The sequence below is a fragment of the Pterocles gutturalis genome, unplaced genomic scaffold, assembly GCF_000699245.1.
Source record: "Pterocles gutturalis isolate BGI_N339 unplaced genomic scaffold, ASM69924v1 scaffold25790, whole genome shotgun sequence".
Classification (NCBI taxonomy): Eukaryota; Metazoa; Chordata; class Aves; order Pterocliformes; family Pteroclidae; genus Pterocles; species Pterocles gutturalis.
Window position 1 is genome coordinate 17,694 of NW_010146694.1, and position 12,222 is coordinate 29,915.

Below are 12,222 nucleotides of genomic sequence, written 5' to 3' on the forward strand. Positions count from 1 at the left end.
TAGACCAAGTTCAGGCATGGGTCATGTAGGTAATTAAAAAAAAAAAAATAAAACCCATTCTTGAGAGGAAGGAAGAGTTCTCAGAAGTAGAATGTATGGAGTCTGAGCAAGCCGATGTTGGGGGAATACTGCCCTGGCATTGAGCAGAGCAGGTGATGAGCCCATCGCAAACTCCACTTTAGAGGTGGTAAAAATTCAGCGTGTTCATTTTCACTCTCGCTGGAATCCATTTTCATCCGCTTTCCGCGTCAATTTTGATTCACACCTTTTCGTTCTGAATTTAAATGAATTTCAGGAATAAAACAAGAGTCACACTTAAAATTGCACTTTTGTATCTAAAAAGTGCGTGATGATTATCTTCAGTCAAAGCAGGGCAATCCATGCCCAAAAAACAATCCACTCTGATAAGAATGAATTGAAACCTTGACCTTCTTCCCTTTTACTTAAAATTCACTTTTATCCTCTGAAGGTTTCTTGTAATTTCTGGCTGCAAGCGGTCCCTTGGCAAGCTCCTATTTTGATTAAATGGCATTTTCCAGCTGGAGGATGTCAGAACATTTTCAGCTGGCCCGAAGCCAAGCGCGAAGCAGGGACGATGCACCGGGTAAGAAGATGCAGATTTTGGTCTGGGTGCTGGTACCATCTGTGGTGTGTGCAAGGATGGGCACAGCCACAAGGATGATAATGTCATCTGGATCTTTTGGGTTTTGAGGGGGCTCACCCCACTTTGTGAGCCATGTTGAAGTGAGGAAGAGGAGGGTGAGGAGCTGCTGAGTAAGCCCATGGGATGGTTCCCAACCCATGAGAGAGCATCAGGAGAGAGAGGTTTTGCTCTGGTCCTCGGATGCTGGAGGATGTTTTATTCCTGAGCCAGGGGATGAGGAATGCCAAAATCAAAAAATATTGCCCTCGAGAAGATTGTGATAAATCTGCCTTGCCCAAGTCTCCTGAGGACCAAGCTCTACATCAAGCTCCGTTTCCCCACTAAACCCCGCTCTGCTGCTGCCATGCATCAAAGATAACCACAAAACCAGCCCGTGCTTCAGTGCACAATGTTAGGTTCAAACAGCAGCATCCATGCTGGGAGCTTGCCCCGCTGCTCCGTGCAGAAATATCCAGTGGGGAGAGATTTGTTTGTCTGCAACCAGATGTGACGAGGAGATGGAGTGTGTCCAGGTGGAAACGGTCATGCACAGAGATAAGAAATGCAAGAGCATAACGTGGAGCTGAACTGATGGCAACCCAAGCCCAGTGGGATGTTAAACCCAGCAAGCTTCAGGACTCCAGCCAACCCCGCATCTCCTTTAACCACCTTCAGCTCTTGGGATGGTCCTGGAGGTGTACAAACCGTGGCGGACAGGGATGTGGGGACAGGGCTGGGGCTGACCCTAATGCAAAAGCGCTTGTGGGAGAGGCTGCCAGCCTCATGTTTCTGAGCACAAATACCATGCTAACGTACCGCTGTGCTGCTTTCAACCCACGCCAGTTCTTGCCTTTGGCACAAGCGGCACTCCCCAGTCCCTGCCAAACCAGTACAGATGTTTTAACACCCACCGGAGCCCAGATAATTACAAACAGAACCAAGGGATGGTCGGGGCTGTTTTCTTTTCATTGCTTGAACTCTCAGCCGTTCTCAAGCGAGGCGCCTCCCACTTTCTGACATTGCTTTCAAAGACATTTTTGTGGGCCACATTGCTAATACTCATTTTATTAGAGGAACGCCAAGAAGCCCCAACTAAGATCAGGATCGCAATGTGCCTGCTGCCGTAGCAGTGACCGCAGAGTGAAACAAGTGCAGGGAAGACAAGTGGAGCAGCTGGGAAAAACATTTTCATGGGAAATCAGAGGTGTTTTCTAACCAGTAGCTTTCCAGCCATGGCATTGCACAGATCAGTTCATTTTCAAATGGGTTTGGGAAGTGTTTTCAGTGGGGCAAAACCATGCAATCAGCTGGTGGGCACTGGCCAGAGGATGCTGCAGGTCCTTCCCATTATAGATCCTCGTGGGAGACAGGGCCCGTCATGGCGAGCTTGTGAGCAGAGAAGATGAGGTGAAGGAAGGAGCAGCATCCCCTGTTTTAACAGAGGGAAGCCATCAGCAAACACCTTCTTCCTGGTCTATGCTTGTGCAACCTTAAGATGTGGGAGTCTGGCCCATGATCAGGAGGTATGTTCCTTCAGGCCATTTGCAAATAGCCAGATTTGAGCTCAACAGATGGGAACTGATTTAGCATGAACGAAACCAGTTGTCATATGGTTCTCCCCTGGGGCCGCTTAGAAAGTATCTGTGGGGAGGAGGACCAAGAAAGCCTCCTCAGGCTTCACGTCTACATGAACCTCATGTCTACTCACCCCTTTTCCATCAGGATGCTTTGAGATCCTCCTGGACATTCCGGTTCATTCTGTCCCTGCGTTGGTTATCACAGGTCGTAACTGGCTGGGTGGAAGATCATAGAATCATAAAATCATGGAATGGTTTGGTTTGGAAAGGACCTTAGAGATCATCTAGTCCCACCCCCCTGCCATGGGCAGGGACACCTCCCACTAGCCCAGGTTGCTCAAAGCCTCATCCAGCCTGGCCTTGAACCCCTCCAGGGATGGGGCATCCACAGCTTCCACATCCACAACCATGGTGGGCTCGAGCCATCTTCACGGCTCTCCCCTCCATCCCTGCTGTGAAATTCCACCTTCACCATGCCCAGCCATGAAGATTTTCATCCGACGTTATTCCAGTTTGCTTCTGGTTGCTGTGGAGACCAATTTAGAATGAAACTCCGGTATTTTGAAAGAGAATACGATTATAAGTCATTTGCAATGCAAGGTCCCATGTTAATAGCATTAGCATATTATTTGATTTATGGCGATGTGTAGGGAAAAAATTCCAAGTTCTTTTTGCCATCATTGCATCTTAAAAGAAGAGACAAACCTCCAGGTTTTAGCCAATGCTGAAGACCTTTATTGAAGGTGAACACATATTTCTGAATGCATAAAGCTTTGGGGGTCAGAGGCATTTTTAACCTCATGGCAATGAGAATATCTCCCTGGAAGAGACCTTTTCTTTCTCTGCTTCCACTGAGCACTGTTAATAGACTGCCTAATGGGCAGGACTCAGCTTTTTAATGATGAGCAGAGAGATCCAGGATGGCTTTTTGAGCAGCTTGCTGGAGCGCTGGTGTGACAGAGGCCAGGTAGAAAGTAGCTGTGCGAGGCACAATCCTCCCATCGCTTGCAGAGATTTTTCTTCTTGCATTTTACCCTCAACATCTTAAAAATTATTTTGCCTTCAGGACTTCTTTAGATGATGAAATAGCCCTAAATTTAGGAAAAAAAATTGCATGGAAAACCTTTGCAAAGAGGCTTGTTTTGAGAGCAAAGGCTACAGAGATGGAAAAGGGAGAGCTGAACTTCCAGCAAGAGGGAAAAACAAGCCAAACTATTTTATTTTTTTGAGTGTCCATCCCTAAGGGCATGTTTTCTGGGGATGAACTGACCCCTGCTCACACTGACCCCCGGGGCTGCTTTGCTTGCCGGTTCAGGGACGTGCTATTGCATCCATGAGGGTTAATGACTCTGTTTGTCTCCTCTTTCAGCTTTTGCAGTTGGTGGAGCTGATATTGGCCTGTCTGAGCATGCCAGGCTCACCTGAAGCCATGCAAGAAATTCAGGGCTGTACCAGAACCCCCTGTCCCCATCTTCCCCCCCCCATCTCCATCCTGCCTCCTACCCCCTGTGCAGCACTTACCCCACTTTCCTTTTAACCCATCAGCTAAAATACCACTTGGGGAGCAAAAAAATGACATTAATCTCAGATAGAGGAGAGAAAAATGGGGCCAAACTCCCGTGGTTCGGTCCCATGCATGGCTGTAAATGCACCTATGAAAAACAGAGCTCTGAGAGGAGAAATTTGGGGATCCTCTTCCTTTCCCCATCGCCACCTTGCTGAGCAATGGCAAAGCAGACCCTTAACAGCGCTGCTGTTTTATTGACTCCCTGGCAAACCGGGAGTTGTAATGTTTCTCCCCCAAGGTAAGGAGAGATCGAAATAAATTACTTCTGTAAAGAGCTGGGAATGGCAGTTCTTCTGTAATACAAAGTGCAAATATTTGGGCCTCTCGTGCACTCCCTTGAATAGAAATGGTGCTAAATCACACATAAGTAAAATGGGTTCACGTTTCCTCCAAGCAAAAGTTTTCCTTTGCTCTCCTGGAGCATTAAAGACCTGTGCTCCTGTCGCCATAAAAAGGGCTATGAAATTTAAAGCGAGCCGTTAGGCAGTCAGAGGAATCCCTGGCTGGGATTAGGCTGGGATTCACCCTTTCTCCTTCTCTGTCTGTGATAAGTGAAGCGTGCACCCATGTTCGCTTAAGCAAGGAGAAGCTCCTGCACCCTGCTTGCATTGAACAATAAGGAGGACGAGAAGACATTTGTTCAGGACCTAAAAGCAAGTTTTTCCTGGGCTAAGGGATGCAAAGCTGATGACTTGCAGCTCCTGGCCATTCACCCTGCCTGTTGGCAGCATGTTGGACCGTGGCGCTGGCTAAGAGTTCACTGATGTGATGTCCAAATGCAAGCCTGGCTAGGAAAAGCTAAAATCACTAATCATCATCATCACCATCATCATTATTAATAGTAAGAAATAATAATAACTAATAATAACCAGCATAATCCCTCTCCAGAATGCTGGAGATTCATTTCACGCAATGAGAAAGCTGTTTGGATGCTGGGCCATCATGAGGCTGACTCTGGAGGGGGAAAAAACCCTTTTCTGCTATAAATGTGTCATGTCTTTTGATAGCTCTTAGCTGTCAACAGCTTCAGCCCTATCCTGCAGCACTGGGCTCCATGGACTGCTGGTACCTTCACCTAGATTTTCCAAGGACGCCCCTGGCATCCGCAGGAATTGCATGTGCCACCCAGAAAGCAGATAATATTGCACATCCTCGTTGCCTTGTCTTTGCCACCTTATGCCTACCCTGAAAAATACAAAAATAGCCTCTTTGAGACAATTGTGTTTTGTACAGTCACAGCACAACATCTTTGCCCTTTCCCTCTGTTCCAGCCTTTTTTTTTTCCATTTAATCCCTCATCAAATTAGTTTTGCAATGTCAGAGATGATGATTCATGAAGCAGAGGGTTGGAGACAAGGCTAGTTCTGCAGAGCAAGCCTGTCCCAGCCCACACTGCCACCCTGGGATTGTCCTTTATCCCCAGCTGTAGGTCATTGTCCCACTCCAGGGCTCTCAGGTAAGGATGTCCCAGGTGGGATGCTCAAGGTCGGGCGTAAACCAGTGCTGCGAGCATCCACGTTCGTCTGCTTTTATCTCCAGCACTGAAGCCCTTATAGCAAAAATAAATAGGTGCACACTGGGCAACCCTGTCTGGCCAAGTGTTAGACCTTCCAAATATTGACACAAAAGGTTGAGCTCCACGACTGAATGGCAGATTTGCTCTTTAAAGGACAATTGCCATGCGCGGGGCGTGCTGATGCGATACAGAGCTGGGTCACTGCCACCAAGGGCTGTTTCCCAGTGCAGGGATGGAATTTTGGGCACAGCCTCATCTCGCAGAAGCAAACTTGTGTTCTCCAGGGAGAAGCATCGCATCATTTCTATTGCAGTCTCTCTCCCTTCTACCCCTTTGTCCTTCAAAGAATTGATTGCTGTTAAAATAACTGAGATATATAATGCTTTGAGGTCGGGATGATCTGACTTGGCTCCTTTCCCTCTCTTCTCACTCACTCACTCTCCAGCACTGTGAATTTTTCCCCTGGTTCTCATGCTTCTCCGAGGCAAATGCTCTTACTTTACCTGTATTTTTCCATTGTTTCATACAAACACAAGCAGAGTACTGACACTAAAGGACAGAGAGAGTGCTGTTTATTGCCACTCATCTTTGTCTCACTCTCTCCATCAACTCTTTCTTGGGTAATTCTACCCATCCTGTGTTGGATGCTTCAATAATTCATTGAATCATAGAATCACAGAATGGTTTGGGTTGGAAGGGCCCTTAGAGATCATCCAGTTCCACCCCCCTGCCATGGACAGGGACACCTCCCACTAGCCCAGGTTGCCCAAAGCCTCATCCAGCCTGGCCTTGAACCCCTCCAGGGATGGGGCATCCACAGCTTCTCTGGGCAACCTGGGCCACTGCCTCACCACCCGCACAGGAAAACATTTCTTCCTAAATTGGAAGGATTTCACTGTTGTTGGTAGAGGAAACCTAAGGGCACCAGTTTAGGCTCAGTATCATTTAGATGGCTGAAACTGGGTAAGAGGAACCATGCTCTTAGCCCTCTGTGCAGCAGATCCCCATCTGTAAAGTGGTCATATTCCTCCTTTCCCTTGACCAGTCTGTCCTGACCAGTTTCTCAAAGCAAATGGAAATGAGCAGCAGTAACTGGAAAGGAAAAGCTCAAAAGCTCAGTGTCACTTTTGTCCCCACCCTTCATCTTCTCTGTAGTGGAGGATGAAGCTGTGGCGAGTCCTATCTCTCCCCATCCTCACTTTTGGGGAGCTCCTCTCCCCCTGCTTGGCACCCAAACTTTGGGCAATGCTGAATATGAGGGTACCTGTGTCTTTGCACACAACTCCCCACCCTGATGGAAACTGGAGAAGGGAAATTTTCCAAATCAGACAGTCTCTCCCACTAACCTGCCAGAGGAAAGCTTTAGTGGGAGACCTGCCAAGGCATCCTCAGACTGACACAGGTTTTCCAAATGCCATCCAACTCGGAGGTGATAGGGAAAGCTCAGTAAATAAACCTTCCTCGTGTGCCACACTCATGCTTGTGGCATCCCAGAGCCTCCTGGCAGCATGGTGACATGGTGACTCATCCATCGGACATGCCGTTTGTTCTCTCCCTGCCAGGAGAAGCACGCGGAGGGCTTGTTTTGGTGGGGTTGTTTATCTTTTTTTCAAATTTTTTTTTTTTTTTGTATTTTTGCTCGAGGAGTGAGCTGGCAGCGAAAGGGGAGGTGCAGGCAGATTCCCATGGGAGAAGGTTCCCCCTTTTTTTGCTAATAAATGATGGAGCTGCTCCAAAGAGCAGGGAGGACAATAACGCATGAGCAAACTCTGCCCCATGCCCTCCTAGGGATTATTTCAAGTAGATTTCTGCTATTGTCTCCTGAAAAAAAAACTCATCGGCCATAAATTTTAACTGGCATGAAGTAAGAGGCACGGTCTGAGGTATTTCATGGCCTTATTTGCCAGGGCAGATCTGAGGAGCCCTTATTCATGAGTTCCCATGGACCAGCTCGCCCTTGCCAATGTGGTGTGGGCATCACCAGGAATTTCATGCCACTCAGGGATGCCAAGCAAACCTTTGCTGTGACCATCAATGGGAGCACGGGAATTTAGCTACACCCAAAAATCACCGCCTTCCCAGGAGCATCATTTCAAGTCCATGGGATACAGGGAGCTGTGGTCCCAGCCTCTGCCTCCAGGCAGGGAAAAAGGACATCGTGGCTCCGGTGAAAGAGGCTGTTGTGAGCAACAATTTCCAAAGGAGGCTGAGTAATTCTTTCACTCAGATAAGCTCAGGAACATTGTGTGAAGCTATGTGCACACAGCAATGGTCGAGTGCTCTGAGCAAGGGAATTCAGAGCTGTCAGCAAGGAGGGAAATACCACGTTGGGGGATTAAGAACATTCATAAAAAATTCCTGGCGCCCAGTCTAGTCTGTCCTGTTGCCGGTCGTGCAGTTGTGTATTTTTGCTTTGGGGATGGAGTTGCACAGAGGGTTTTTCCCGCTTTGCTGCAACACGTGGCCAAAAAAGGCACATCTTAACCTGGACTAGTGAGTGCCGAGCCTTCGACCAACCGAAGCCTGTCCAGCATCATGGGGTTTTGCAGGGCTGTGCTGGCTTGTCCCCGCCAAGCCTCTGGCTTGCTTTCTTGCAGTGACCAGCACAACAGCTGTAGCACAAGCCCAGCAAGATGTATGCATGCAAACCATGCTGCTGACATCAAATTTTAAGTTGTGGGCGTTTAACAACGCCTTTTCCAGACCGTGAGAGTCCAATTCCCCGAACACGGAGGAGAACCAGCCAGGAAACGTGAGGTTAAGATGACACTTCCCACATGGCCCCACTACATAACCTTAACTCCACCCCCCTGGGAATGGCAATAGAAACTGGAACAGGATCTTATCCCTCCTTGTCTGTATTTAATAAATTCCCTCAACATAAACTCAAGATCTTGACATAAAGCCAAGGGATTTGAAGGCTACGTCTATGATGTTAAATAAAGGAGGGCCATGGGTTTACCCATGGATGATAATGGATGCCCCGTGGATGGCCACGAGGGTTGAGGAGGCGTCATTCTTTTTAGCTCATGGCCGGATTGAGTTGAGCATTCTTGGACATGATGCCAGTGGGGATAATGCCCGGAGGCATCTGGATGGGACCCCAAGGAGGTTTTCAGTAAGTGACCCACATGGACATGGGAAAGGAGCCTTGGTCCTCATCTCTTAGGAGCCAGGCACTGCAGCATGGCGAGTTGAAATGTCTTTGGGACCTCTGGCTCATAATTCACCCTGTATGCCTTACCCTCACAATGACCTCTCTCCATTTCAGGCCAGTATGAGAGCGCAAATGTCTTGACTTTTCCTTTTAGCATGTACTAGTCATCAAATACTACTTTTCTGATTCCTTTTCTCTTCTTGCCTCCTTTTCTGCCCCCAACAGGACCCATCATCAGCGTGTGACCTGGCCGCATGAGCTGCCCTTTTTATCTAGTGAAAAAAAAAAAAACCAAACCAAACCCCGAACATAAAAAATACAGAGCAATCTTAGCAGTCCCCTTCTGCAGCCACAGGATTTATCTTCCCAGCCCTTGCAATACCCTCCCAGGCCCACAGAACAATCCATCTCTCACCTGCTATTACGGAGTTCATCTCGCAGATGTAATGGAGTGCATGAGTCTTGAATTCACTCCTGCTAATGCTCTCGGTGGCCGGGTCGCTGCGGGAAGCAAGCTGGGAATTCATTTTGAAAATCGATACAGACGTCGATAGAGTGGCTTCCCCCAGGGAAACGACATGCTTTTACCAGGCATTGCTGCTTGGTCCCCTTGGTTCCCATTTTTCTTTTATGTGGTCGGAGTAACCACGAAGTAATTCATCCTGCTTTCAATGAGCTCGTCTTTCATGCCGCGGTCTCCGGTTTCCCCAAATCAGACTGATTTTTGGGAAAAGATCAAGGTTTCCTGGCAATGTGGGATTCACTGGGCTCCTCAAAGTGTTGTGATTTTAATGTGCTGTGCCCCAGTGTGACGCTGGGGATCGTGTCCTCCGTGCAGCCCCAGCTCTCCACTGAGGCTCTGTTGGCACAAATAAATTGGTGTAATTTCTAACTCCCAGGTGTATTTTGGCCTGTTGTGGCTTTTCCATGCAATGGCAAGTGCAGAGCTTGAAGGGATAGTGTTGGAGGGGTCCCAACCCAGCACAGTTCACAGTTGTCCCAAGGCAGCCTTCGTGCTGAGATGGTGACACAACACCAACCTGCCATCCTCACGCCATCCTTGAAAGTGTCTTAGACAAAGACCAGTGTCATGGGCAATTCTTGGCCACGATTCATGAGGCGGCAAGACTGAGGGGCTGTTCCTGAGAGGCACTTTGAGTGCAGCCCCCCTGGTTTTGACAGCAACAAGGGTATGGGCTCTACCACGCTGGTTGACCTCAAATCACTTGATTTGGGACTAAGATTTGGGATGCATAGAGCTCTCAAGGCTTCTTTTCCAATGGGGATCAGTCTGCACTGCTATGGGATAAATATTTAATAAGAATGAGGGTCAAGGCACTGTTTTGTCCAAGGACACCAAGACGGCCATTTACTCCCATGAAAAGCACCAGGGGATCTTTAATGCTCATGCAAAGAAGGCAGGAATCAGAGTTTTAAGCTCTCATCCCCCACCATTAATGTCAATGTTAAATATTGATCCTTTCTGTGTTCAGCACAAACCAAACAACAGAGTCAAGCCACGCTCTTTGGCTTTTATTAATGTAGTTTTTCTGCACTGGGTGAAGTTTGCAGTAACAGCAGGAAAAAAAATGTAGCAGCGGTGAACGAGCGGCAGACAGATTGATTTTGTATCTTGACACAGTTCAGAAGGCGGTGAAAAATCACCCTGTGTGGAGCATCTCCTTGTCCAAGCCACAACAGCCATTTCACAGAGAACTAATTTTTCTGCAGCATAACAGAGTCAAACCCCAAATTTCTTGTCGGATCTGGGATTTGAGGGAAGGAATGGAAACAAGAGGATGAAAATCTGTAAAATCCGCGTGGTCCCTGTGTTGGAGCAGGTCCACTCATGGGTGTCTGAAGTCAAATTTGAGGAGCAGGTGGACATTGTGTTGGGGGAAGACTGAGAGGAACTTCCTGAATCAGTGGTGGCCAGAAAATGGGTGGAATTACCCAGGGAAAGATGGCCTTTTTGTTAGGGTTTTGGGTTTTTTTGGTGTTTTTCATCACCACCAAATAAGTGTAAATCACAGCTGTTATAAAGGGTGACTTCAGTGAACCACAACAAGTGGTCTTCACATGCCAGGAGTGCCAGGAGACCATACATGGATTTCTGCATGGTCTTCTGCAGCCAGACATGGATCAGCTTTCCTGAAATATTCTGCATCTTGTGGGTTTTCTAGGGTTTGGTTTTTTTGTTTGTTTGTTTTTTGGTGGTTTTTGGGGTTTTTTTGTTTGGTTGGTTTTGTTTTTCTTTTTTGTAATGGGAGTTAACAGCTTGGCTGTAAAAATTCATCCGAGCAAACTTATTAGAGGGCTGGAGTAGCCGAGTGATTATTCCTGACCTCCAGGATATTCTCCATTGAAATGAATTTAATATTTTAAAGTGTGTTTCTCCTTGAGCAAGAGGAGCAGGTACTAGGAGTCACACCTTGGGTCTGCATCCCATATTATTAGCAGAAAACAGCAGGAACTCTTTTGAGGTCACAAAATTAGTAGAGAATTGGGGAACATGCAAATATTTTTAATTTCTGCTGTCATTATGTCCATCCACATTCCCACCCTGTGCCTCAGTTTAGCCAGCTGTAAAAGGTTAGCAGTGGTGCCCTTACACAGAGGGATGGGGATGACTTAAATCACATCTCTAAAGCCACCTACAAAAGGTCTCTAAGACAAGACAGAAGCAGAAACTGCGATGTGAAAGCTCTTCTCTTCCTTTTCCTTTTTAATCAGGTTTAACAACGCACTGAGCTCCCTTTGCATTGGGCTGACATCCCCCAGACATCCCTGCAAGCCACTAAGGGTGTGATAAAATATGATAAAATATGATAAAATGATAAAATATGATAAAATATTTATTTCCAAAATATAATTGCATGCGCTCCACGTAGAGGAGCCTGCTGCTGAGCGCATCAGCAAATAATGAGCCATAAGCAAACCCCACCAACCTCCATAAATGTCAGAGCATTTAAGAAAAGAAAATCCTGGGAACACAAGCTGTGGGTCAGTGCATCCAGCCACTCACCGGTGTGTTTTTTCCCTTCGCAGATACCCTGAGAAGCATCGCCTCCATTAACCACGCACCGCGGTCGTCCCCAGCAGAGCTGAGCGGTGACCACTTGCTGCGAGAGCGCAAGTCCTCAGCGCCGTCCCACTCCAGCCAGCCCACCCTGTTCACCTTCGACTCGCCCGCCAGCCACCTCCAGAGCACCCTCTCTGCCAGTGCCCCCCAGGACTACCTTTTCCTCCACCAGTGTATGAGCAGAAAGTCAGAAAACACAAGGTATTGTAGCCTGCCTGGGAGCAAACCTTGGGGACAGCTGAGGGTGGGTGGCTCAACCCACCTCCATCCTTGGAAGTCTGCAAAAACCCAGCTGGAGAAAACCCTGAGTGATGGTCTTATCTCATCGCAGTTGGGAGGAGAAGGTCAGAGCAGTGACCTTCCAAGCTCCCAGCTTTCCTGGCTTTCTGGGTTGTATTAGAAACCTGATGAATGGCCAGACCCAGAGGGTGGTGATGAGTGGCACAAAGTCTAGTTGGAAGCCAGTCGCTAACGGTGTACCCCAGGGGCCAATACTGGGTCCAGCCACATCTTCATTAATGATCTGGGTGATGAGGCAGAGTATACCATTAGCAGGTTTTCTGATGCCATCAAACTGGAGGAGTGGCTAATTGACCAGAGGGTCTTGCTGATGAGAGACCTCAACAGACTGGAGAAATGGGCCAGCAGGAACCTCATGAGGTTCAACAAGGAGAAGTGCC

At 47.8% G+C, this 12,222-nt stretch overlaps 1 protein-coding gene across 1 annotated transcript in view; it reads left to right on the plus strand.

Annotated features, from left to right (window-relative positions):
* LOC104470796 (GRB2-associated-binding protein 2-like) overlaps positions 1 to 12,222 on the plus strand; it is a 37,545-nt gene that overhangs the window by 12,761 nt on the left and 12,562 nt on the right. The window contains 1 exon segment of the mRNA XM_010085845.1: positions 11,509 to 11,743. Coding sequence (XP_010084147.1) covers positions 11,509 to 11,743 — 235 coding nt within the window.